This window comes from Drosophila erecta, unplaced genomic scaffold, assembly GCF_003286155.1.
Source record: "Drosophila erecta strain 14021-0224.00,06,07 unplaced genomic scaffold, DereRS2 tig00000021-arrow-pilon, whole genome shotgun sequence".
NCBI classification, from domain to species: domain Eukaryota; kingdom Metazoa; phylum Arthropoda; class Insecta; order Diptera; family Drosophilidae; genus Drosophila; species Drosophila erecta.
Genome location: NW_020825198.1, coordinates 16,487,698 through 16,512,393, shown reverse-complemented (window position 1 = coordinate 16,512,393; position 24,696 = coordinate 16,487,698). Strand labels below are relative to the sequence as shown.

The window sequence follows — 24,696 nt, the reverse complement described above, 5'->3', positions numbered from 1 at the left end:
GGGGTGGCCGCCCGTGGACGTGGGTGTTCCGCTTGGTGGTGTCTATGTGGTATAGGCTATATGCTATGGGCCACATCCGATCCGAACCGAAGCGACAACAGGCGGCGCCAGCCGAGGCGGAGCCGATCCAGAGCCGAGTCCCAGTGCCTCCCAACTGTTGAGCAAGGAACCTTGCCACCCGCACCCGTAGCAACCCTGCTCGCTCCGATCCGGCCGAGCACCCCCATGTGTATATAGTTTGGATAGCTGATAGCTTGGAGCTCTGGGCAGCAGCCGACGAGTGCGCTGCTCGGCAAACCAGTCATTCTAAATCGACGCCTGGCGGACTGCGGACGCGCTCCTCGGATCGAATCGCCTTCGAATTGGTCGGTTGATCAAGTGTCGCGCGCACTAATCATTAATTAAGTGTCTTAGGAGAATAGTCCCGATTTGGCCAACGAAACGGGTTTCCATCTACCAGCGGCATTTGCGAGCGACTGTGCTCTTGCGGCAGGCTCATTTGTGAAAAAGAAATATCGTTTGCAGTTAGATTTACTTTGATTTTCACCTCAATCACCTGCAATCGAGCGCAATTATCATACCGGCAACATGGAAACCACAACACCTGTGCTGGACCTGTTGATGCTGCAAAACACGACTACTGTGGCGCCTCCGAAAGCCCTCTATGCGAATCGTAATAGCCTGATTATTGGGGCTATTATCATGGTTTTGGGCGTTTTTGGCAATTCGCTGGCACTTTTCATTTTGGCGCGCAAGAAGCTCAACAAAAACAGCAAATACACGCTCATGTTGCGGTAAGTGTCGCCTATGCATTGTGAAAAATATAATAATGCATTTAAAAACATAGTACAGTTTGTTTGAACGACTACAAGTGGAGTTTCTTTTCTGTAAAACATTTAAAAATGAACCCATTTTAGTAATTCATAGTTGTGGTATTAAACAAACAATGCCGAATGCGTACAATGCTTACTTTATTTGGGTTGCACTGTATTATTATTAACATTATTATTGAGCTGGCATTTCGCATATTTTCTTTGCGTGTAGCTACTCATTTGGTGCAGCTAATGTTTGCGACTGTTTGTGTCCAGTTCATGGCTATGTAAGTTTATTCAACCTGCTCTCAACTGCGGCCACTTTGGGGTTCTATAATATGCCTATGCGGGTCTGATTTGCATAGTTTGAATTGTTTTACTTGGCCGAGGCTTTGGTATTGCTGCTTTTTTTGCATATCTTATCAAATGACGGAATTAGTTCATATTCCAGTCTGTTTTTTGTCAATCTTATCGACGACGTGGGAATGCAGCAAATTGCGAATGCATTAAAAGCTTTGTGGTGTAACTGAAAACGGAGATCGGTGGTTGACCAGATCGGCAAGTGTGTACAGTGGAAACCCTTTAATATGTATTGGAATTCTTCCTCTGTAAATATGAAAAAATTGTACATATACTAAGTAAAATACGATTGGCTTAATACAATACTCATGATGTAGTGACAAATCTTACATACATTAGATTAATCATAAAAAGATGTTCAAAGAAAATAACAGCGATAAAATGCCATGATTTATATATACCACAATTTATATTTCATTTATCAGCATTGTATACTCCTTTCGTAACTTTTTCTGCTGAGACGACAGTGCGTATGCGTAATATGCGTAATTTGCTGTCGCCAGCAATTTGAGCCGTGGAGGAAACATAAATTAATGCGAATTCCACGCCAGGCATCAGGCCTCCTTTATGCAGAGCCTTTGATCTGTAATTTGATTGATTGAATGAACCCGGTGATTGGCACTTGAGCGTTCTCGATAAATCAGGGTATCCCAATTGAAAGGCAGCACCCTTATTGCTTTTTGCCTATGAACGAGAACCGGAATAGCTGTGTGTATTTTCCCATTGCTACAGTAAACAATGATTTTGCTTTTACTAGTAAGCAGAACGATTTTGTATTTCTCACTGCAAACTGCCATTGAAGAATTAGACATTTTAGCCCTGTAATGAAAAGTTCCGGCGTTCTGGCTTCTAGCAAAACTTTTGCAATGCACCATAAAATGAGTTTTATTCGCTCGTTCGCTGGAATCAGGCATAAAGGTGCACAAGCAAATAATGAAAATAAAAATGAATAAAGTCATTGCAATGCCTAACGATGCACGGACTGTTGGCCAATCCCCGGGAATTGTCAATCCCACTTTTGTATTCTATTCTAAGCGTGCGTTTTTATTTATTTCCATTGAAAAAGGCCCTACATTTATATAGTTTCATTTCACGCGGAGACAAATGGGTTTCCTGTGTCAACGGCGCCCCAAAAACAATCAAATGGAAACACACAAACACGTCCCAAAAATGCAATATTTTGTGGTCCCAATAAAAGGAAACACTTAATCTCAGTCACTATTGACAGTCACATATTTCATTAGATAGATACTTTAGTATAAGGAACCCTTATTTCAGTTTATATCAAACAATAACTGGGCTCCCAGTATGTTTATTTGATAATAAAGTGTAGTATCGTTTTAAGGTTATAAGAACTTATTCAATATATATTTTATACTCTGCCTAGAACTGAATTGAAATTTATACGAAAAACATTTGGTACTTCTCTACATAAATTGAAATAAATGACACTTTTAGATATCCATATAATGGACACCCAAATAATTAAGCATTTATATTTGTCGGCGTTCCATTCAAAGTGTTTGAGGACCGAGTCACGTCTAAGCTAACCAAAGTCGATGTTGTACAACCATTTGGGGCAGCTTTGAGGTATCTTGATTGAAAGTTTCGTTTTATAAATTGGCAATTAATTAAACGCAATTCGTTATTACATTTTATCGATCCCCCAACTTACATTCGTGGCCTATGGGCGAACCCAACGGACGGTAGGCCATTTGGTCGCTCGTGGCATGAAAAAGCATTTACTTTCGCATTTACGAGCTTGGAAATGCCATAAAGCTAAGCTATCCCAAATTTACGGAAGTCTTTAACTGTTTCAGATGCCTGGCCACCAACAACCTGGTGGCTCTGCTGGGGATGCTGACCACGAGCCTGCTGAAAATGTATCTCTCGAAGGAGGTCCTGCAGTCCTTCATCCGACTGGACTGCGTGGGCCACGTGGTGTGGCGATTCTTTGGCCTCAGCTCTGGGTGCATAGCCGCAGTTATGGCGGCGGAAAGATGGATGGCCCTAGCCAGACCCTTCATCTACCACAAGGTACGCACTCGATTGGCATATACGGGTATATGCTATATCTAAAGCTTTGGATTCCTAGTGTACGTTTATTTTAACGAGTGATATAAGTGCACACAGGAAATCAAAACATGGCCAACTCATTCAATTAAAATTCACAAATCCCCACATAGCACATTACCTACGAGCTCATTCGCAAGAGCATCAACAGCATTCTGATGATCGCCGTAGTGATCACGTTCCTGCCATTCGCGGGTTTCGGTGCATACATCGATGAATCCAATCCGGAACAGCTGAAGTGTATACGATATCGCGATGCGCCGGGAGTGTGGAACAAGTCGTATGCGGTGCTCTTTATGGTCTTCGGTAATTTAATACGAATTGGTGGCATTTGAATTATTGATTTGACAGTCCATGTAATCCCAGGCACCCTGCTGTGCATTGTGATTGTGGCCTGCAACCTTTTCGTGGCCCACACCTTGCTCTGCGTGATCGGAAGGAGTCGCACGGCCAAGCGGCACATGCACTATGACCTGGTCTCCAGGGACAAAACCAGTGCCATCAGCATCGATCCCGAGAGCAGCAGCGGCACCACTCTCTACCAGACGCAACTGAGCACCGGAAGCGGAAACAGCCATCGCAGTGTCCAGCCGACGAGGCAGTACAGGCACAGCGTTAGTGTCACGATGGCGGCCACCGACTCCTCGCCGGTGGAGATCAAGTTCGCCAAACTAATGGCGTTCCTCAGCATCTCCTTCGTCATCTGCTGGATGCCACAGATGGTGAGTGCCGGTTAAATACTAGCCTCAATCAACTTGACTGCAACTATCCTCGTTTAAGATCGCCATCCCGTTGGCCATAGCTCCAAATCGGGTGCCCACATCGAATAAGTTCTTCATCATCGCCGATGTGCTCACGGCATTGCACTTCACCTCGGATCCGTATGTCTATGTGCTGAGTCGCTCCAAGTCCATCAACTGGTCCTTGCTGGGCTGCATCAAGCGCTGGCGGAGCGGATGGCGTCCAGGCGGACTTCGTCGATCCCAGAGCGATCAGAGCCGCATGCGTACGACGATGACGGAGGCGAATACCCTGGAATTCAACTGATTCCACTCGATCCTCAAACCGCGCGCCCAAGTACTTAATCCCACTCCCCGACTCAGTGGGATCTCACTCAAATAGCGTCTCCACCTCCCTTGGAGCACTCCTGGGAGTAGCGCCTAGTCTCGTAAGCTGTAAATAATAAATATATCCCACTTCGTATCATACCATATCAGGGCTTTCCTTATATGTATGCTCACCTCACTTAATCTCTGTACCGATTTCTAGCATTAAATATACGCTTGTGTGAAAGAAATCAATTAACTGTGCCCTAAAGCACAAGATGGAGAGACAATTTACATTTCCATGACCCACGACAAACAGGAATCGCATTTGTTTTACAACTAGTTTTGTTTCTTTGTTTATTATAGAATTTATATGATTACATAAGTTGAATGGTGGTTGGCTGGTATGGTATGCGTGCTGGGAGGGGGGAATCGGGTAATATGAAATTCGATTCAATCAAGTTGTTTGTGTTGTTCTCCCTCGTCAGTTTCAATAAGCTTCGTCGTACAATGTATTCAACTGTTTCAACTAAAAGTTGGTTGTCTTCTTCTGGGTTTCCGTTCATTCAGTTTTTATGCAAATTGGGATGCAAATGTCAAATTGCGGGAAGAGATCGACTTGATCCGTTCTTCATCCTCCTCCTGGGCGTGAATGTATATTTTTCTTGTATATTAAGGTTTATGTTATGTTAAATTACGAATTCCTCCGACGTCTACTTAGTAGCGATTGTAACGACCGCGGGCGCGTTGGCGCTGCGGCGTGGCTTTGGGTCCGGCGCCAGCGCGAGTCAGCGCTGCCTTCTTGGCCGGCGATGGAGAGGCTTCTGGCGTCGCCGCCGCAGCTGCGGGACTGGCAGCAGCGGCTGAAGCAGCTGCCTTGGCCGGAGTCTTGGCTGGGGTCTTGGGTGCGGGTGCTGGTTCAGCGGGAGTAGGAGTTTTGGCTGGAGCTGGCTCGGGTTCTAGATCCTGCTCAGCCTCCTGATCCTCTTCCTGGGCCTCCATCTCCTCTTCGCCGTTGTCCTGGCCGCCGCCATCTTCCTCGCCCTCACCCTCGACCTCCTCATCGCCTTCGCCCTCGCCCTCGGCGTTATCCTCCGCCATCTCCACATCATCGTCGTCGCCGGTGGCCTCCGATGGATCGTACAGTTCACCCTCAGCGCCCTCGGCTGTTTCCTCGGTGGCGCCCTCGGCAGCCGGAGTCTCTGCCTCCTCAATCTTGCGCTTCTTACGCTCATTCTCCTCCAAGGCGGCAGCGGCGCGCTTCTGGGCAATCTTGGTATCGCTCGATTTCTCGTTGATGAACTTCAAGAAGTTGCGGTGATGGGTTGCCGTTCGGGAGTGAATCTCGGCGGTCACCTCGGTGTCAAAGAATTTGCTGCACACCGAGCACTCATAGCACTCCAGCTTGGAGATCAGACCGGGGCCGACAGCACGCTGCCAGTTGTACTTAGGCAGGCGGGTATCCACCTCGCTGGGGATCTCATCGCCGTCGTTGAAGTCAAGGATGCAGTCCTCGGGATCCACAGGCAGGGCCACCTCCTCTTCCTCCTGGCTCTCGTTGAGATCCTCACCCTCCTTGGTCTCGTCCGCTGCTTCTTCGCCCTCCTTGGCCTCATCGCCCTCGGCTTCATCACCCTCGGCACCCTCGCCATCGCCGGCACCCTCCTTCTTAGCCTCGCCATCGGCGGCTTCGCCCTCCTTCTTGACGGGCTTCTTCTTGCGCTTCTGGGGCAGGCGGAGATCGCGGGTCTCCTCTTCCTCGGTGCTGATGGGCAAGGTCTGGCGCTTGCGTTCACCCACCTTGGTGTTGCTCTCGGCAGCCTTCTTAAGATGTTCGGCGGACAGCAGATGGGTGTCGTAGTCAATGCGAGTGGCGAACTCCTTGTTGCACTCAATGCACTTGGGATGCAAGAACTTCTTCAGCTGCAAATGTCCCTCCGACTTGCGATGGGTCGAGATGTGACCGTGGAAGTTCAGATCGCACATGGTACAGTAGTCCAGCTGCCGCTGCTTGCTCTTTCCCATGCGCTTCAAGCGGTCAAACTCGATCGACTTGAGCTGCTCTGCGATCTTGGCCTCCTGACGGATCATATTGGCCTTGAGGCGATAGCTCTCCTCAATGCCCTCGCGCATCATCAGATGGGTGCGACCCTTGATGTGGTTCTCGAAAGAGTTTGCGTCCCACATGTGCTTCTTGCACAGATGACAGTAGAACATGTCGTTGGGGACACTAGCGTATGGAGACTCCTTGGTAGGGCTATAAAAATTGATCATGGATCATTTGTTTTGTTTGGGAAGGAATAAAGAAAGAAAAATTGATTAGTTTTCAAAGTTGAAATGCATAGACGGAAAAGCGTCTGGTCTGGCTATTGGGAAGAGATTATAAAATTAGAGGATTTGAGTGGTTCTCGCTGCAATTCATACTTATGATACGTACTGTACAGGTGGCGATAGGTGATACAATAGTAAATGTTTTTAGCTATGATTAGGATGCGTTACTATAGTGAGAATGATGGCTTTGCAAGGAAAAGAAATGTGCCATAGACTTATTTATAATTATGCAATATATAATTTTCAAGCTTAATTATTAAATATTTATAGCACTTTTCTTTCCCTATGAACTCTTACATTTAAAAAGTCATTCAAAATTTATATTCTTTAAAATCAATAAAAAATTCGAGGGAATTTCATATTATTGCAAACTTACACTCTTTGCACCATTTAAATTCAAATATTTAAGTTCGAATAGGAAGTTAAATTATGGTACTTTGATTTCTCTCCTTTTTAACTTTAAAAAATATTGTGTAATGTTTATAATGTACACAAAAAGCAAAAGAAAGCACAGATTATATTTTAACAAATTTTGTTTCAAGATAAATGATATTTAAAAAAATAGTATGAGCGTGGATATTATATAGTTTTAACACATAGATGTATACATATACAATTCCCTACCCAAATGAGTACCCGCCCAAAGTGCCCACATACACACAGTTATAAACAGCATCAAAAATATACTATCCCTAATGAGGAACTAATTCTAATTTAAAATACGTTTTTAGAGATGTATGAGGGAACGCAATTAGAGAATTGGAATGCCTAAGTACTTAAGTCAAAAGTTGTAATTAATTATTTGCCCTGCTAAGTTCGTTTTTTGTTTTGGTATTAGTGAAAGAAATCAATCCTTTCGATTTTGGGCAGCAAAATATTTATACTTTTTGTTGTGGTTTTGGTTTGTTTGGAAAAGTTGTAAGTCTTACCTCTCGATTTTCTTTTCGCCAGGAGTGGGTTCCTTCTTTTTATTTTGGTTGGCATTTTTAGCCAAAAGTTTCTTGGCACGATCAAAAGCATTTTGCTTGCGAATACCGCCGCCGCCCTGCTTTTGCGGGGGCTTGGGTCCACTACCAGTGGCGCCACGATTTTGGAAGCCACCTCCCTGGCCACGACGGTTATTGAGACGATTGCCGGCACCGCCGCCGCGACTGACCATCTACATTGTTTAGTTCGTCATTTGGGATTAACATTAACATTTTGCACAATTCGGAATGCACACATGGCGCATATGTGAATTGATTTCGTTTTGTTTTACAAACAGAGGCATTAATGATACAAAGCATTTTCGAAAGAACGGAGACAATATGGCGCGGTTGGCCATTTACAATATTATGTGAGGGGCGGAGCGATCAGATTGAACACATTATAGATAATTGCGAGGATAAATCGTTGATATATAGTAAAGTATACATAAGTACATGGAGCACAATGGTATATATTGATTTTGGTCAGGTCAGATCGACGGGGCAGTTGCGGCGGGCAATCAGTCGACGGGGATAGTTGGATATATATATATTGCATAAATATATATATACATATATATTCGTTGGCGTGTGGCGGCGAGTGGCATTTGAAAATGGAAATCGGATTTGAGTTTCAGAGGCAGGAACGTTGAAGAAGAATTGGCGATGAATTTGCATTAGACATAAGATATTAATAGGTATTTTCACATTGTGGTTTTGGATGTAATTATGTTGCACCATCAAGCAGTACCAGTACCAGATCGGATCAGTTTCGGTTTCAGAGCAGAGCAGATTAGAAGATTGCATGGCGATCGATGTCAATCGATCGAGCAATCGGTCAATCAATCAATCAATCAATCAATCAGTGGCGTCGCACGGGAAGCATCGTACAGTTTACAGTATCGCATCGTTGGTGAAGATTCGCATATTGGCCACAATGTGTGTGCATCGCGTGTGCGTGTGTGTTGAGTGTGTGTGCGTTGCGTTTTGTATTCAATTTTATTTGGATTTTCGAAAATATTGTTGGCCGTCAATGGAATGTATTTTTGGGCGGGGATTCGATTTTCGTTGATTGCAATCAATGGATTATTGCAAATGGGAAGAGTCATCATCAACGGCAGCAACAACACGCAACAGCGACAACGCCATCATCAACAACAACAACGACAACAGCGGCAGCAGCAACAACAACAGCAAGTATATATGCCGGAGCAGCAGCAACAACAATATGGAATGCATTATTCGAAATATGCAAGACGATGCGGTTTTCGATATTCGATATTTGGAGGTGTATTGAAAAGCATCGAATTTTTGAGTTTGGCATTGTTTGGTTTTGGAAGAGAGAATAAAAATAGATAATTGATAAATTAGAAAAGCGTTGTGGCAAATTGAGTAGTTCGACCAAGAAAGTTTCTTTTACTTGGCAATGGAACTTCGGAAATTAATCGAATTATAAATATGATAAAAATGTAATTAAATGCTTAAGTACAACTAGTAAGAAAATATTGCATATAAATTACTTATGATTCAATCTTGACATATGGAGATCATCATCATACTCTTTTCATCGTTAAGTGGAACAAATGTTGGCGGTACATGTTTTAATTGGTACATTTCATTATCAATACGTGTGTATTATAAAAATTTGTCATTTAATATTTTCGGTGTAATAATCTGGTTCTTGGTTCTTATTCGTTTGTGCAGTTTCTACGGAACAAAAAAGCATTGCATTTTAAATGGAATAAATGCGTTTTTATTGAAAACCTCCTCCTACCACATCCATCCTCCTGTTTAACAACCTTACATCCTGATAACTACACTGCACAAAGTTCTCATTACTTTTTTTTAATATTCTTTTTGCTGGTTTACGATTTTTTCAGTTGTCGGTTTAGTAAACTACAAGCTAGGATTAGATTTAAGATCTTTTTGGTTTATCTCTTAAAGGAAAAGCATTAGCTACATTTGGCAGTATTACAATCTAACTAAGGGTAAAACACAAAATAAAAAGTTCTGTTGTGGAGGGCAAGTATTTTAAAAGGAAAATATAGTATACTTGGTTTTAAATTAAAAAATATATTGTTAGGATCTATAAAGGTACCAAAAGGTACGCACACATTTTAGGCATTCCATATTCGGTTTTATCGATAAAAAAATTTAATCAGACAAAATATTAACATGTGCTTTAAAAATGGCAATATGATTCGGCTTGTGTTTTGTCAAATTCTTAAACACATTTTCACATATAACATGTATTCTGCTGCACTCCACCACAGAAATACGATTCGCAGTTCACGAATCCAGAAATAATAACAACATGAGTAAATATTACAATTCATTCGGTTGGCATTGTCAAAACATTTGGGAAAATTTAAACTTTTGTACATACCGGTCCACCACGTTGATTGCGATTTCCCATGCCACCGCCGCCGCGGGGCAAGTCGAGGAGCGATGGTGGATTCTGGTTCCTGAACAGATTGTTCAGCAGATTGTTGGCCAAGTTGATGGCCTGGGCGTTCATCTGACCGCCACCCTGACGCATGTTGTTACCAAATTGTCCGCCGCCAGGATTCTGCGACTCCCAGGGCGACATGTTCATACCGCCCATGCGGTTGGCGCCCATGGGTCCACCATAGTTGTTGTTGCCTCCTCCAAAATTGCGATTGCGGTTCTGGTTGCCACGGAATGCCATGTTGCCGTTGACCTTTGCGTTATTTACTAAACGATTCTGCTGATTTCCGTTGACCTTTACGCTGCATAAGTATATAAAATAATCATTAGTATTACTATAACTTTCTTTCAAGGTGATTATAGGGGGACCACTTTATTCAATAAAATTTTACTTTTCCGAGTGACTGTTTTGACTTTTACAATATTATTTTATTTATGAATTGCTTAGCCTGGCAACTATGTGATGGATGTACAATATTATTTTTTTTATAAACATTCAAAAAACAAATTTTAATAAAATATTTAACAGATAATTGGAAAAATAGAATTTTATAAACGGTAATAGGGTTGGAGTTGGGAACCTGGGATACATAAATAATTTCAAATTTTCGGGGTTGATGTGCAGCATACCTGACCATAATTTTGATGGGTTTTTTGGTTTTGTGGGAGAGTTTATGGGATGTGTAATGTAGGGTTTGTGTTTAAGCGAGCAAATTATTTAAGCAAGCTGAAAGGAAAACGGCACAAAGAACGAAACAAATGTTGAGAAGCAAACGGGAATTCATTAATTTTGGTTAGTAATCTCCTGATTCCTCTCTTTTCATCTACATCTACGGGTAGTTAAGTATTTTTGAACCCCATAAAAACGCGTAATACAACCCAGCGTGCGTATACACACACCATTCCACCTACATACACATATGTACATACATACACACAAAGAGATAAACGGAATGGGGAAGGGAATAGAAATGGGAACAATTTTGGCGCTACAGTCAGCAGTTTACATTAACAACATTTTAAACAGGTTTGTGCGACACTAACACATTCGTACCTTTTGGCCAATTTAACGTAAGGTAACAAAAACCCCTTAAATTCATCACTCGAGTGGAAAAAAGATGGCGGCCCAGACGGTGAGTGTGTATAAGTAATTGATTCAGCCAGAAAGCCGGCCGGCCATGTGAGTGCGAAAGGGAGGGCACAGTGAGCAATACAGAATAAAATAAAAAAGCCAAAACCCATTTAATCGCGATAAAAACATGTCTGGCACCAATAACGTATACTAAACGCATTAGTTTAACCTCTGGAATGTAAATGACTAACGCTAATAACAATAAACAACAATCAAGGCCTCGTAAACAAGCAGTTACCCTATTATCGCATTACTTCATACACAAATACATGCAAGGAGCCCCAAGGAAAATCAATAATTACTATTTTCAGATGCCCAGGGAAACAAGCGAATAAATACAATTTTTCCCAACAGGTACACACGCACAAGCAAAGCACAAAGGCGCAGCGCAAGTTTTCAAATTAGTTAGAAACTTACGTGTTGCAACGGCGAATTGTCAAAATTACTGGACTATTGCACTACAGATTTCCTTACTTCAGCAATATGGCCGCCTTCGTCGAAATACCACGATTCCTGAATATTTCACTGCGATCCGAACGACGAGAAAAAATCGAATGACGTATGTGGCTGGGCTAGGGATGGCCTAGTCCCGCCAGATGTTATCGATATAGGAAATATTCAGCCGCACAAACACTATCGGCAAGAACCACATCGATACCTTTTCCAGCTCTAGCGATGGTAGTGCGATACGCATATAAGCACAAAATATCGATATTCTTAATAAATAGACCGTTATATATTCCTTTTCTTAAATTTGTGCCCAAGCTAAGTTTTCTTTACATGTTTCAGTGGTATCATAAAACGTCTTTTAAAATAACTACACTTATCGTATCTTTTAAATGAAATATTGGAAACCACAACCACGGACACAAAATTAGAAAGTGTTATTGGCGTAAAAAAATGGATAAACTCAGCTTTATTTCAACACGATTCATGAAATAATTCACACAAATTGTCGTGATAATAATATTTTGTATTACAAATTTGATGAAGTATATACATATTTATTCAAAATTGGTTTTAGTTGGAAAATATTCCGTTACAGCATGGGCTCCCGTTCGACTCCTGAATTTTGGATGTGATAATCATCCTAAGTGACCAGTTAATTTGTAATGGATGGCCAAGTCCACACCCTTGCCATTGAAATTGCATGTCCATTTACTCGCCTCCCTCACGCAATTATACTTGTATACATTGGCCTTTGCATTGGGCTTAAGTTGACACTTGTTGTCCAATTCTCGACTCGGCATGAAATCATTTTTACCTGAGCTGTTATCATATATCAAGTACACTGTGCCAAGACTTGGATCGATTGGCTGATTGGGGTTGCTTAGCCTGAAACGTCTGACCTGAGCACTGACGCCCATGGCAATCATTTCCCTTTCCCTTTGTGCCTCTGGTGTATCCCGCTTAGGGGCAATACTTATATCGTTAAAGTATGCAACGTGTTTCTGAACAAAAGAGTCATGTGGGCAGCCACCCGTCTGGGTATAGTCTCTTATCCTTATTGTATTTCCTTGGAAGTTATCTCGCTTACAGTCGTAGTTAATAGTTAGTTGTGTACCTGTTGGCGGCTCCGAATTCAAATAACTATATGTTTGTGTTGTAAATTGGAATGAGCAAGTGGGCTCCAAATCACACAACATCTTCACCGGATACCGTGCATCTGCGTCAATCCTTTTACCATTATGATAAAAAGTACCCTCTTTAACTACGATATGATACCCTGGATCACAATCCAAACTGCACGTTTCTGGATCAGATTTTAAATCAACGTCGGCTCTTTTTGCAGATGCCTGTACAAAGAAAAAGGAAATTATAACTTCACATGTCACAAAACTCTCTTTTAACAATACAGTCAACAATACAATCTTTTAATACTGTGACCAAATTCAGACTTACAAAATTGATCAATAATAACACTAGGGTAGAGCCCAACGCTGCTGAAGTAACTGCCTTCATCTTAGCGACGAACAATAAACACTGATCTATGCTTGCTCAGAACAAGGCCTTTTATATTCATCGTCGAGATATGAAACTCACCAGTGAATTTGTTATCAAGGTATAGAATTGGCATTAAGACCTTTATGACCTTTTGTGATGAGCATAGACTTTGGCGTGATTGAATAAAAATAAGAACGTCTCTTGAAATTTCGGCTTGGTAGGTATTTTGATGTGCATTACTTTATTAAAAAACAACAGAGAATGCTATGCTCGAGTTCCCCGACTATCGGATACCCGTTACTCAGCTAGTGGAAGTGCGAACGAGAAATTTTCTGGAATATCGGTAGAAAGTGGGAGAAAAATAATAAAATTAACAAAAGTAAACAATTCATAAAAAGTGTATGCGTGATTTGTGGCCGTTAGAGTGGGCGCGACAAAAAGTTTTTTTGCAAATCGATGAACTTCCTATCTTTTATAGTTCCTGAGATGGAACACATCATTCGCCTATTCTGGCAATATATGAGTCCCTTATCAATATTTCGACGAAATATACATATGCATAATTTTTCCTGAGAAACTTGGCGTGTTATGACCTTAAAATATTCATAAATTCTGATTTCTAATTCTGTCCGTATTGATAATATAATGGAATGATAATGGAACACAACTTTTATTATTCAAATAAAATTACTAATCCATGTGCATATTGTACAAAACAAATTTATTAAACACTGACCGCTTACAATAAATCTAAATGAATTAGTGTAAGATATTTATATATCCGTACACATTTCACATACATTGGGGGAGCAGGCGAAGATGCATTTGTCTTTCAATTTTTAGCACACATTTTAACTTCATTATGCTATAGTTGCAGGTTGCGTGGACTAAGGTGGCCTAGTTAACTTAGAAAGTACAGAAAACAATATCACTAATACAGTTATGGACTGGCCAGACATCTAAATATGATTTATGAATTGAAAGTGCGGTAAACGGTTATACAAATTTAAATGTTGTACATTATTACTTATATTTTGAAGAAATTGCTTCTCTAATACATTTAAGCTAATACTTTCAAGCTCATAGTGATTTCGAGAACTCTTCAAAGTTGATTTTTTTGGGAACGGGCTATCGTGCTGGGGTATTTAAATTTCTTATTGGGATGTTTTAACAAGATTTCGATAGGGTGTGTCGTACAGTGCAGGAAAGTTTTGCTGGAAAGTTTGCCTGCGAGGAATTCTCTTCTGTGTTCCAAAATGTTTATTTGGGATTCGATGATTAGGTTGCTAGTTGGCGTTGTATACATATTACAAACTGATATTCTTTAGAAAAACATGTAAAGAAAAGGAATATATAACGGTCTATTTATTAAAAATATCGATATTTTGTGCTTATATGCTCACCAGTGATGCCAATTTAGTCTTTTTCTGGACAGATCTGTCTGGACGGAACATTTAAAATATTAAATTAAAAGTTAACTAAATAAAAAATAATCATAAAAAAATCTAGCCTGTTTGTTCATCCCTTTTTGAAATTTTCAGCCTTTTTTTTTCCTTTTTTTTCAGAAAAATATTGGCATCCCTGATACAAAGTGCGACTAAATTAATCTCGAGCTGTAAGTAATTAAATAATAATATATTTTGTCATAATTATATTAGTGAGTGAAATAGTGAGGTCTTTAAAGTGAGTAGTAAAAATTGTCTTAAATAAAGCCTGAAGAATGTTTAACTTACTGTTGGAACACAAAGTTATCGCCGCTTTGAATATGTGCTTAGGAGTCATATTTTCTTGTAGCCCTATAATTCCCAACTGGTTCTAGTGAGGACTGTAAGGCATGTCTTCTAATTTACCCGTCGAGCAGTGAGTGTAGTGTATGTGTAGTGTACGCACCGGAGTATGTATGTAAGTATGAAGGATGTATGTCTGCACGTATGTATGTATGTATGTATGTATGTATGTATGTATGTATGTATGTATGTATGTATGTATGTATGTATGTATGTATGTATTTATGTATGTATGTATGTATGTATGTATGTATTATATATATATGTATGTATGTATGTATGTATGTATGTATGTTTACCTGAAATATCTGAAAAAAAAAGATTGCACCGCGTCTAAGTATATCAACTTTCTGGATCTTTTAGATTTCGAGTTGAAAAATTAACGGAGTCTCGCGGACGTACTTTTAATATGTAACTCTTATAGTCTACAATAAAGGATTCAAAAAAGCTTCCCAGAAAATCTGATAAGCTGGTTTGACCGTTCAATTAAAAACAAATATGCAAGCAGTTTTCCGGTCAGATTTCGACTGTTAGTTACTGAGTTATTGCTTGGTTACTATTGGTTATCGGTTGATAGTTTCGATTTTTATCAGGACGAGTTAATATAAATCAATCTTCAGAAAATATTCAATAAAATCAGCTGAAAACTAAGAAAGTACGTACCTTTATTCAAATTGATAGAAAGGAAAAGCACAGTCCGTTTTTTTTTGTCCATTGTTTCCAAAATGCCGTGATTTTGAGCAGTACCAAACAAAGTCCATATTTGAATGACATCATTCGATTTTATTGAATTTGCATAAAACTGGCGCAGATCTTGCGACACTGCACCCTTTGCAATGCGTAAGCATCGTTTAATTTACATACAAAGGGAGTAAACATATTAATTAAACGTGATAATAGGCAATACTCATATGATCTAGCTATTGCTTGTGTGTGTTTAGCAATCGTATTACTGCTGGCTCTTGTGTAGTTAATTAATTAAGTACCACAGCGTAAAATGGGCTCAACAAAAATATAGGTGGCATATTTTTCTATCTCGACCCCTTATATTTTTATCCCATTTTTTTTTTGGTTTGTTTTGTGTCTTTGTTTCAAGTGCATTGGCGCCACTAAAAGGCCTAGGGGGATTTTGTAGGGGTGTGAGGGATCAATTAGGGTGAGATATTTATATATCCATACACATTTCACATACATTTACAATTATAATCGATTGGGGGAGCAGGCGAAGATGCATTTGCCTTTCACTTTTCAACACACATTTAACGTCATTATGCTATAGTTGCCTGTTGCGTGGACTAAGTTGCGCTAGTTAACATAGAAACTACAGAAAACACTAACCCACAACTAGGATTGCTCGCGAAATCGCTAGGAGTCTTAAAAAATGTGGGGTTTGTAAACGGTGCTGCATTTGCTTTACAATATCTTAGCTCTTCTAATACGTTTAAGAACGCTGCACCGCTTATAATTTAAAAGTGGCTCAAGGTAGAAGTGTGCAATACATATCGAATTTAAAAGAAAATTGAAGCTTTCTTGAAAACTAATACAGTTTTGGACTGGCCAGACATCTAAATATGATTTATGACTTGAAAGTGCGGTAAATGGTTATACAAATTTAAATGTTGTACATTATTACTTATACTTTGAAGAAATTGCATGACTAATACATTTAAGGGAATACTTTCAAGCTCATAGTGATTTCGAGAACTCTCCAAAGTTCGCGTTGATTTTTCGTGTATTGGATCTAGGGAATAGAGGGTGTTGGGAACGGGTAGGGTTCGAGCCTCCTAGCCACCCACAACGTATTTACAAGACGGCCACGGGAAAGCGCCCAGGTGCACCTAGTAAAAGAATAGCAGCCGTTCCTGGGCAGAGGCGGAAAGCAGGCGCCACGATCGCTTGATGCTGACATACTGTATTAGAGCACGTATGCTAATCAGGAAGCCAAAGGCGCAGATCAGCCACCAGAGCCAGGAGTTTTCGTGCGAGGCCAAATCCGTCGAGTGCTTCACGATCAGCGTCCATTTGGCTAGCGACAATCCGAATCCCGACAATGCTCCATATCGGGCGGCAATTGTGTGACAGAAACAGGTGAGCATCAGGAAGCCGATCCAGTTGAACAGAAACGCGACAATGAACGCCGTGATGAACATGATGTCCGTGCCGAGCAAGTTGTCGGTGGTGGACAGACTGTTTTCCGGATCGCTGGCATCGATGGCGATGAACGTGAGTGCCGGCTGGGCGGATCGCACAGCAGCGGCTCCATCGCGCAGCGGATTTGGCGGCAGTAGCGGATTCGGCGGCGGTGGAAGCTGCTGCGAGGAGGGCAAAGTCAAAAAGGCGGGCGGCAGCTCTCCGTTCAGCGACTTCTCCATTTGAACCTCCTCGTAGGTGGGCAACTTCCCGTGTATCTCTGGCGGTAGTTGTGCATTCATAAGGTCCGCCTGGCCCGGCAGCTGCACCTGCATCTGCATCGGGATCTGACTGGGATCGGGGTTGGCTAGGGCCAGCGGTGGCATCTGAGCCGGCAGTGCCACCTGCTGGCCATGGCCCACGTTCGCCTCGTACGGTGGCGGAGCACTGAAGTCCGCCTTTGGCGGTCCCAACTGATCGTCCCCGGGAGACGGCTGGTTGTTGTGCGGCATGACTAGAAATTACAAACGAAAAACGGGTATGTTAATTCAGTGTTAAAGGGGATACAGAATATATGATTGATGACAGCTCAAGGTGTAGTCCTAAGAAAAAGAGTCTTTAGAAATTCTGTGCTTTATTACATATTAAATTAAAGATTTCCTTAATTTCGCATGATAATCTTTTCACACAGAAATCTTTTTCACACTGTTTAATATTTTCATGCAGCTCTAAAATGAACATGAACAATTAGCAGAAACCCAAGGCCATTACAAATTTTTTGCAAACTATTTACAATAAAATTCAAAAAGAAGCTGAGAAAATTCGAAATTTGTCTTATCTAAATTGAAAGTAAAGCAGGTGATTTAGTTTAGTTCTCGCTTTTATTAACGATATTAGTTCACGCGTTTTTTAATAAAATTAGGTGTATAATAAATAAATGGGCGGCTAGCTGCCAAAATTGCATTGAATTATAACTAGATTTATTTTTATCTCTCTCTGAGCAATCAGTTTTCGTTCGTTAATACTTGATCTAAATATTTTATAGGCACGTCAGTAGGCACTTAGAACTACAGCATTCGGCATCCCAATCAGATGGTAAAAAGAATAGGTTCGTTTAGCAGTTAAAATAAACAGTTGGACATGTTAGACATTAAAAAACAAATGAGCAGCCAGGCTAATTAGTTAGCGCAAAAGTTCGTTGCAATGCCTGGGGCGATTGGATGCTGCCGCTTGAAGGTACGCCTCCTCCAGCGATAGGATGCGGCAGGGGCCAAAGGGACGTCTCACTGGGCGCAAGGGTCGCAAACCATCCACCTCGTCCATGCCCTCATTCTGACAACCACCGTCGGTTGTTGTGGTTGTGGTGCTGTCATGCAGCTTTTGTTTTTGCAGCTTCTCGTGTCGCAAGTACAAAAGCACACAGCACATGGCCATAAACAGAAGGGCCAGTGTTGCTCCGCTAACAATGCTGGCCTTTTCTAGCATCACGCGGTTCCTGGTTGGCAGGTACGAGCCATCAATCTCCTTGTACTCGCACCTCGGTCCCATAAATCCCAAGGCACATTCGCAGTTGTATAGCATTTCATTGTGGATCTTCACGGTGAAGCAGGTGGCATCGTTCAGGCAATACCAGGCGTCATAGGTGGGTGGACAGGCGAAGATCGGGAAGGTGACATTTGGCCTGGGCGTTGTGGATATCTCCACATTATCCGGCGGCAGGATCGGTGCAGCTGTGGGCCGCGGCTTGGCGATGGCACGCGAGGAACAGGCGGCGGTGAGCGGTAGATAAACGCCGATTAAAGCGGTGGCAAGCAGCAGCAGATCCTGGACTCGCATCTTGATCTTAACTCATGGCAGCTTACTTGGGAATGTGGTTATGCAGTGTGAGGTGTTTTGTAATGTGGAATTCTTGGCTTTGGCTGGCAGGCGGCTGCAAAACAAAAACGAAGTGCGATTAAAAACAAATCAAAAATGTAAGCTCGTGTTCGGGTCTGTGTGGGTTAATTGCCTGCCTAGCACCGCCAGCCGCCTCCTTCTCACAATTACAACCTATGCTCCTCGACCTAAGTGAGAACGAGAAACAGAAAATCGAATTTCATAAATTTTTAACAAAAAAATTGCATCGTTTATTTACCTGGCCGGAATCGCGAGCGGAACCCAAGCGGCTGTGGCACTTGCACAGCCTGCATTCATTATCAAGTAGTTTTTCTGTTTACACTCTCACTTAACATATCGTACACTTAAGGCACTTCAAAATATAAAAACTGTATAATACAATATGTTTTTAAACGTAAAAAAATTGGCTTAACCTTAGGATTTCGCTATGCTTAGTTATTTACAAGATTTTTTAATGTATTTGCATGTATTCTTAAAATGATCTTTTCCGGACATAGAATGTTCTTGCTTTCTTGTTACTCGACTACGCCGCTTCATTAGAATGAAACTGATCCCGTTGCGTTAATAAACAATAAGAATGATATTCAACTCTGTTTATATCAACAGAAATGATGTTGAGTAATTCTGCTGAAAACAAATAGATAATTTTTTAGCAACAAGCGACCGTTTGAGTGGGCGTATAACAACATAAACAAATTAGTATTCGCCTTAGCTGTGATTCAGATATTCGCATTGCTAAGTCCATAATAGCAGTGCCGATTTCAAAAACGCTTTATTTTACGTAAATTAAAACTCCAACTGCACTAACAAATCAAATTAATTTGAATAAAATCTTAGCCATGCCATCTGAACTGTCTATTATTATATCTAGAAATCTGTCAATGAAATTCAACTGTTTTATTATTCGAACATGCAATATTTTACATTATTAATCAAAATGGAGTTATATTATATTTCATGTAAGTAATGAAAAATGGAATTCTCTAAGAAGACCGATATAAAGCTGCAAATATGATATAGATGCACCACATTTTAAAAAGTTTCGCTTCTGTCACCTGTTTCGACTTTAGCACAGTAAAATTAAGGAGTAAGAATTGGATATTGTTGATCTTATAATTTTACATTGTTATAAACTAAGTCCATCATGTATTAGATACAAATATTAATCTTAAGCTTTCCAGGACTCTCGTCACTAGTCGGGATCTCAAACCACAGTGGAGAGTCCGTGGACTGAACCGTGTCCACTTGCTTTGTAAAACTTTTCTGAAGCCACAGCCCCATAAATCTTTCTCTTTTCCTCCCATCGCATGTGTAGCACGCACCTACGACTAAAAATAACAACAACAATGCTTACGAGTGAAAGTCAACAGCTGAAATGGCAGAAGAGTGCGAGTGCGAGTGGGACAGTGCGAAAGTCTCAACATATAAATGCAAATAATATGACCTTTCGGTCAATTGAAATAAAAACTGAGCCATACAAGCAAAACAAAAATAGTTCAAGCCCATAAAGAAACTGCGTGAGTGGGCTTAAGTTGGCCCTAATTTCTGCTAGTGCATGTATGGGTTTTTTATAGTGGTTTTGTATATGTATATGTGGGTGTGTGGGTGAGCCGGACGTAAGCTTGAATAATGAGCTAATAGACGCCAACGAGCTAAATGAGCACCTGGGGGCTTATCAAAAATTGACCTCAAACAACTGAGTGCACAGAAATAAATATTGATATGTTATGGTAATCAATTGGATTGTTGTGATTGTAATTGTAACGTGATACAACGTTATGTTTCAATATGAATTTGTGCATATGCACAAAATAATTCATTAATATAAAACATTTAAAATGCTCCATTAAAAATAGTCAGTTTCACCTGTAAATTTCAATTTGATATTTGCTAATTGTTTTCCGTGCACAGAAATATTTAAAAATTCAACACAGAGAAAGCAAACAGTATTGATAAGGTGACGAATACCATCCACATGTGCGGAACGCTAGTGGATGCTAAGTAGTAATTACAGTTACCTGCGGATGAGTCAGAAGTGCGGGCATTTGAAATATTGCAAAATTGCACGAAGCCGAGTGTACAGTTGAACTTCTCTGCGTTTTGCCAATACATTTGATAATGCCATTTTTTTAATATTCCGTGTAGTAAGACATTACAAAGAATTGACGGACTTTAAATAAATTTTGATTTAAAGATTCCTAAGTAAAGTGTACTGGTCTACACTCTTATTTCTTTACAATTCACTAACAATCGTGCTCAAGTACACTTATAGTTTACATGCTTCAAAGCAGGTATTAATTAATTTCAATAAATTATACATATATACATATATACAAATATATTGTCTAGAAAATAAGTTTATTATTGAATTTCTGATACTAACTAAAGAAGTTTAAACGCAAGTGAATCGATAAAGTTTAGAGTTTGTACGCATTTAGAGTCTATCCATACGCATCCAACGCATAACAAAAATTATTATTAATGAATTAAATATTATTTCTAAGAGATATGAGAGTTTTTGTAGAGTAATATACTTTTTCGGTATTTTTCATTCATTATTTCATCTGCATCTATAATTCCAAATAATTTTTGTATATAACATTTCACAGTATACAAAAAAAAAAAAACACAAAATTTATCGAACTATTTTTATTAGGTATCAATGGAATTCATTATAATTAAAGATTGTTGGGTCTTAGCCAAGTTATACTGTAACTCAAACTGAGAAGTTGAGAGGGAGAAAGCAACAGGGCCGTGACAAAAGGCGTTGGAAATTAGCGAATTGCCGTGGAAAAGTAACAACGCAGTTTGGGCCAGGTTTTGGATTTCAGCCGGAGTTTGTTTGGTGATAAGAAATTTGAGCGCGTGGACAGCTGCCAAGCAGCAGGTGTGCGCGAGGGAGAGGGCGATAGAGGCATCACTGGAATAAGCATGAAGTAAACCAGTTAAACGGGACCAGGAGCACAAAAGAGAGCATGAAGATGCAAGCGGAAGAAGCTGAAGAAGATGCAGATGGAGCTGTCTGAATGGAAGGTCTCTCAAGGGGCAATTTCCTGGATTGAATGAAAAACACACAGACACCTACAGCTGCATTGGTATTGCAATGGAATAGAGAAAGAATAAGAGTAGGGGCGAAGAGGGGCGGTGGGCGACTACGAGAACGAGTTTCCAAGCAAACGGCGCTTGTTGTTATTGTACAAGGGCAAATGAATTAATTTACTTGTGTAAATATGAATTAAATAAACAAGTACACCGACACACATGCAGACTTATCAAAGTGTGCACTTTCGTAGGCATTTAGCACCTGTGTGGCGATATCTAGCAGAATTAAGATTATTAATGTGCTAAACAAAACATGAGCACATGTACACACACAATCACACAACTGCTGGTACAAGAAAAAGGAGGGGGGAGAGAGCCTTAAATCTACAGGAGCGTTCCTGTAACGGTTATCTCTTTTACTTTCTTCGCCCTTTCTTTTCACATCTATTTGTGCACCCGATTTTAATTCGATTTGATTCTAGTTCGCCTTTTCTGTGCCATGTTCTATTTATTCACCTTGTTTTCTTCTATGCGTTGGTCGATTGCGATTGCGTTCGCTTTTCTCTTTTGCGCAGCGCTCTCTCGTTTCCGTTTTATTGATTTTGTTCGAAATTCTGTTGATTTGTTGTTGCCAAACACGCACTCAGCTAATACTGTTGGTTTTTTGGCTACACTGCGACAGTAGGCGATTCGCTTTCGAGTGGCTTCACTGTACGCAATTTAACTTATTTAAAACTGGGCTCACTTCGCGAGCGAAGCGAAAAAAACAAATGCACCACCAGGAATAATCTTCGATTTCTGAGCTAGTGGTGGCCAGTTGCTGTGCAGTCCGTATCGATTGTAGGGATGAATTCGTGATAAGCTATCGAAGCATAGGAAATTAGATAGCAACATCGAAAAAAACATTTTTTAACTTAACATTTTGTAGAAACAAATATCTAAAAATAATAATAACGTGTTTATCAACGCTGTTTACAAATTTTAATTATTGCCTAATTCAATAAACTGTCTGGGGAATACCCTAAACAATAAAAATACAACCCAACTCCAAGGCGATAACAATCGATAAGGTCGTCCGAATAATATATGTTTCCCTTCTCCCCATCACTAAGCTAAGAAAATTTGTAAACAACGACGTGGACGTAGTAAATTTAATTAGAATTTAGCCAGTAAAATGCATAAATGTGCGTTCTTCCTTCTACTGGCATTAAGTGTAAGTTATGTCTGACGCTAAAACGTGAAACACAACTATATTTTATCCTCTACAGTGCCAGCAAATCCAAGCCGAACTGACGGCCGCAGACTGCCGGGCGTTGGGTTTCATAAAGGCCCAGCTAATGTGCTCCAGTTGCGACAAACTGGATGATTTTGGACTGGATACCATCAAGTGGGTTCAATAATTTAACGTTAATCTAGCTTGGAGTTGTAAAGATACCCAATGCCCATTCGTAAATTTTTTAAAAAATATCTTGATCTTATAGGATAGGGTAAACTATTTAGCAGGTTTGATATCGAATTTGTTTAGCTTGACAAAGGAAACGACTTAAAGTATCTTTAAGCTCCGTACCACTTATGAAATAGAACCCTCATTCCAGTTTTTATTACCATAACGTATTTCCAACTGAAAAATTTATTAAGTTCCTGTTTAATAACAGGAATATGGGCTTATGCCCATATTTGCATTTTTATGTTTACTTTATACTTTTATATTGACTCAAAGCCTTTTTTATATTTCAGACCTCAGTGCAAGCAATGCTGCACTTTGGATCAACAGCCGGCGGCACAGCGTACCTATGCCAAGGCCATTCTGGAGGTGTGCACCTGTAAGTTCCGGGCCTATCCGCAGATTCAGGCCTTCATCCAAAGTGGACGGCCCGCCAAGTTCCCCAACCTCCAGATCAAATACGTAAGGGGGCTGGATCCCGTGGTCAAGCTCCTAGACGCCAGTGGTAAGGTTCAGGAGACGCTGTCCATAACCAAGTGGAACACAGACACTGTTGAGGAGTTCTTCGAAACGCATCTGGCCAAAGATGGTGTCGGCAAGAGTTCGTACAGCGTGGTGGAGGATGCCGACGATGATGATGAAGATTACCTGCGTACCAACAGGATCTAAAATAAGCATTCCCAAACATTTAGATTAATAAAATCAATAGAAATTTCATAGTTCGTACCATTACCTCTCAAAATCTTTGAATAATTGTAATTTCGATCTGATTTTGTAACATATTTGTTGTAGAGGAAACTTAATGAACTGAAACAGTGCTGTGGTTTTATATAAAATGATAGACAACGAATTCGAAATTATACAAATTTATGGAATGTCGAACCACTGATGCAAATAATCTGGGATATTATTCAAATTGATATACATTTTGAGGGATTTCTCTTTAACAAAATTGATTTAGTTTTTAAAAAGGTTTTACAGCCACTGCTAGGTGTAGCATACGGCTGAGCTTTTCTACGCGCCACCGTGAAAAGCTGTGAAAACAGTTTGAGTCACATTGGAAAGCCAGTTACTGCAATGCGACGCCGTGGGAGTTTGGATCCATAAGTATAAATGAAATCATTTTATTTGTTATCTCGTTATCGATGGCAGAGGAAAGTTCCCGACTGAGACAACAAAGTCGCGGCTTTGTAGCCGAAATTCCTATCGGAAAGACATCAGACCGTCCCCCCTTTGTGACCGTCAGCAGTGACGTAGTGGGCTCACATGGTGGGGGTCCTAAAGTC

The 24,696-nt window shown here is 40.6% G+C and overlaps 6 protein-coding genes across 10 annotated transcripts; 2 read left to right on the top strand and 4 right to left on the bottom strand.

Moving 5' to 3' along the window:
* The first annotated feature begins 419 nt into the window (after positions 1-419).
* LOC6546190 (prostaglandin D2 receptor) lies at positions 420-4,611 on the top strand. The gene is made up of 5 exons (XM_001972883.3): positions 420-794; positions 2,993-3,209; positions 3,359-3,551; positions 3,612-3,967; positions 4,026-4,611. Exons 1-5 carry the CDS (start codon positions 589-591, stop codon positions 4,290-4,292), a joined length of 1,239 nt encoding a protein of 412 aa, XP_001972919.1. The 5' UTR covers positions 420-588; the 3' UTR covers positions 4,293-4,611.
* Positions 4,612-4,618: 7 nt separating this feature from the next.
* LOC6546223 (zinc finger protein on ecdysone puffs) lies at positions 4,619-11,785 on the bottom strand. Of its 5 annotated transcripts, XM_026978092.1 has the most exons (5): positions 11,585-11,785; positions 10,666-10,762; positions 9,974-10,337; positions 7,552-7,781; positions 4,619-6,548 (listed from the first exon to the last, which is right to left on the bottom strand). In XM_026978092.1, exons 2-5 carry the CDS (start codon positions 10,671-10,673, stop codon positions 5,009-5,011), a joined length of 2,142 nt encoding a protein of 713 aa, XP_026833893.1. In that variant the 5' UTR covers positions 10,674-10,762; positions 11,585-11,785; the 3' UTR covers positions 4,619-5,008. The 5 variants fall into 5 exon arrangements, with proteins under 5 accessions (XP_026833893.1, XP_015013998.1, XP_015013999.1 ...); XM_015158512.2 differs by lacking the exon at positions 10,666-10,762 and having other exon boundaries at positions 11,585-11,784; XM_015158514.2 differs by lacking the exon at positions 7,552-7,781 and having other exon boundaries at positions 6,442-6,548; positions 11,585-11,782.
* A 387-nt stretch (positions 11,786-12,172) lies between these two features.
* Positions 12,173-13,370, bottom strand: LOC26526257. The gene is made up of 2 exons (XM_015158762.2): positions 13,070-13,370; positions 12,173-12,963 (listed from the first exon to the last, which is right to left on the bottom strand). Exons 1-2 carry the CDS (start codon positions 13,127-13,129, stop codon positions 12,253-12,255), a joined length of 771 nt encoding a protein of 256 aa, XP_015014248.1. The 5' UTR covers positions 13,130-13,370; the 3' UTR covers positions 12,173-12,252.
* A 2,303-nt stretch (positions 13,371-15,673) lies between these two features.
* Positions 15,674-22,660, bottom strand: LOC6546222 (NEDD4 family-interacting protein 1-like). The gene is made up of 2 exons (XM_001972881.3): positions 22,483-22,660; positions 15,674-17,542 (listed from the first exon to the last, which is right to left on the bottom strand). Exon 2 carries the CDS (start codon positions 17,538-17,540, stop codon positions 16,737-16,739), a length of 804 nt encoding a protein of 267 aa, XP_001972917.1. The 5' UTR covers positions 17,541-17,542; positions 22,483-22,660; the 3' UTR covers positions 15,674-16,736.
* On the bottom strand, positions 17,891-22,770 carry LOC6546221 (protein spitz). The gene is made up of 2 exons (XM_001972880.3): positions 22,483-22,770; positions 17,891-18,958 (listed from the first exon to the last, which is right to left on the bottom strand). The coding sequence occupies exon 2, from the start codon at positions 18,862-18,864 to the stop codon at positions 18,211-18,213; it is 654 nt and encodes a 217-aa protein (XP_001972916.1). The 5' UTR covers positions 18,865-18,958; positions 22,483-22,770; the 3' UTR covers positions 17,891-18,210.
* A 264-nt stretch (positions 22,771-23,034) lies between these two features.
* LOC6546220 (selenoprotein F) lies at positions 23,035-24,152 on the top strand. Its single transcript, XM_001972879.3, has 3 exons — positions 23,035-23,179; positions 23,235-23,353; positions 23,704-24,152. Exons 1-3 carry the CDS (start codon positions 23,141-23,143, stop codon positions 24,077-24,079), a joined length of 534 nt encoding a protein of 177 aa, XP_001972915.1. The 5' UTR covers positions 23,035-23,140; the 3' UTR covers positions 24,080-24,152.
* Positions 24,153-24,696: the final 544 nt, after the last annotated feature.

What these genes read in the sequence shown, in the direction of transcription:
- LOC6546221 (XM_001972880.3), bottom strand. Translation starts at nt 18,864, where the DNA reads ATGCGAGTCCAGGATCTGCTGCTGCTTGCCACCGCTTTAATCGGCGTT.
- LOC6546223 (XM_026978092.1), bottom strand. An exon ending in GCAATCAACGTGGTGGACCG is followed by an intron (nt 7,782 to 9,973) that starts GTATGTACAAAA and finishes TAAACAATGTAG; the next exon opens with ATGGTCAGTCGCGGCGGCGG. An exon ending in GGCGAAAAGAAAATCGAGAG is followed by an intron (nt 6,549 to 7,551) that starts GTAAGACTTACA and finishes CAATTTTTATAG; the next exon opens with CCCTACCAAGGAGTCTCCAT.
- LOC6546220 (XM_001972879.3), top strand. Translation starts at nt 23,141, where the DNA reads ATGCATAAATGTGCGTTCTTCCTTCTACTGGCATTAAGT. An exon ending in TCCTTCTACTGGCATTAAGT is followed by an intron (nt 23,180 to 23,234) that starts GTAAGTTATGTC and finishes TATCCTCTACAG; the next exon opens with TGCCAGCAAATCCAAGCCGA. An exon ending in TTTGGACTGGATACCATCAA is followed by an intron (nt 23,354 to 23,703) that starts GTGGGTTCAATA and finishes TTTATATTTCAG; the next exon opens with ACCTCAGTGCAAGCAATGCT.
- LOC26526257 (XM_015158762.2), bottom strand. Translation starts at nt 13,129, where the DNA reads ATGAAGGCAGTTACTTCAGCAGCGTTGGGCTCTACCCTAGTGTTATTA. An exon ending in TGTTATTATTGATCAATTTT is followed by an intron (nt 12,964 to 13,069) that starts GTAAGTCTGAAT and finishes TTCTTTGTACAG; the next exon opens with GCATCTGCAAAAAGAGCCGA.
- LOC6546190 (XM_001972883.3), top strand. Translation starts at nt 589, where the DNA reads ATGGAAACCACAACACCTGTGCTGGACCTGTTGATGCTGCAAAACACG. An exon ending in GACCCTTCATCTACCACAAG is followed by an intron (nt 3,210 to 3,358) that starts GTACGCACTCGA and finishes ATCCCCACATAG; the next exon opens with CACATTACCTACGAGCTCAT. An exon ending in TCTGCTGGATGCCACAGATG is followed by an intron (nt 3,968 to 4,025) that starts GTGAGTGCCGGT and finishes TCCTCGTTTAAG; the next exon opens with ATCGCCATCCCGTTGGCCAT.
- LOC6546222 (XM_001972881.3), bottom strand. Translation starts at nt 17,540, where the DNA reads ATGCCGCACAACAACCAGCCGTCTCCCGGGGACGATCAGTTGGGACCG.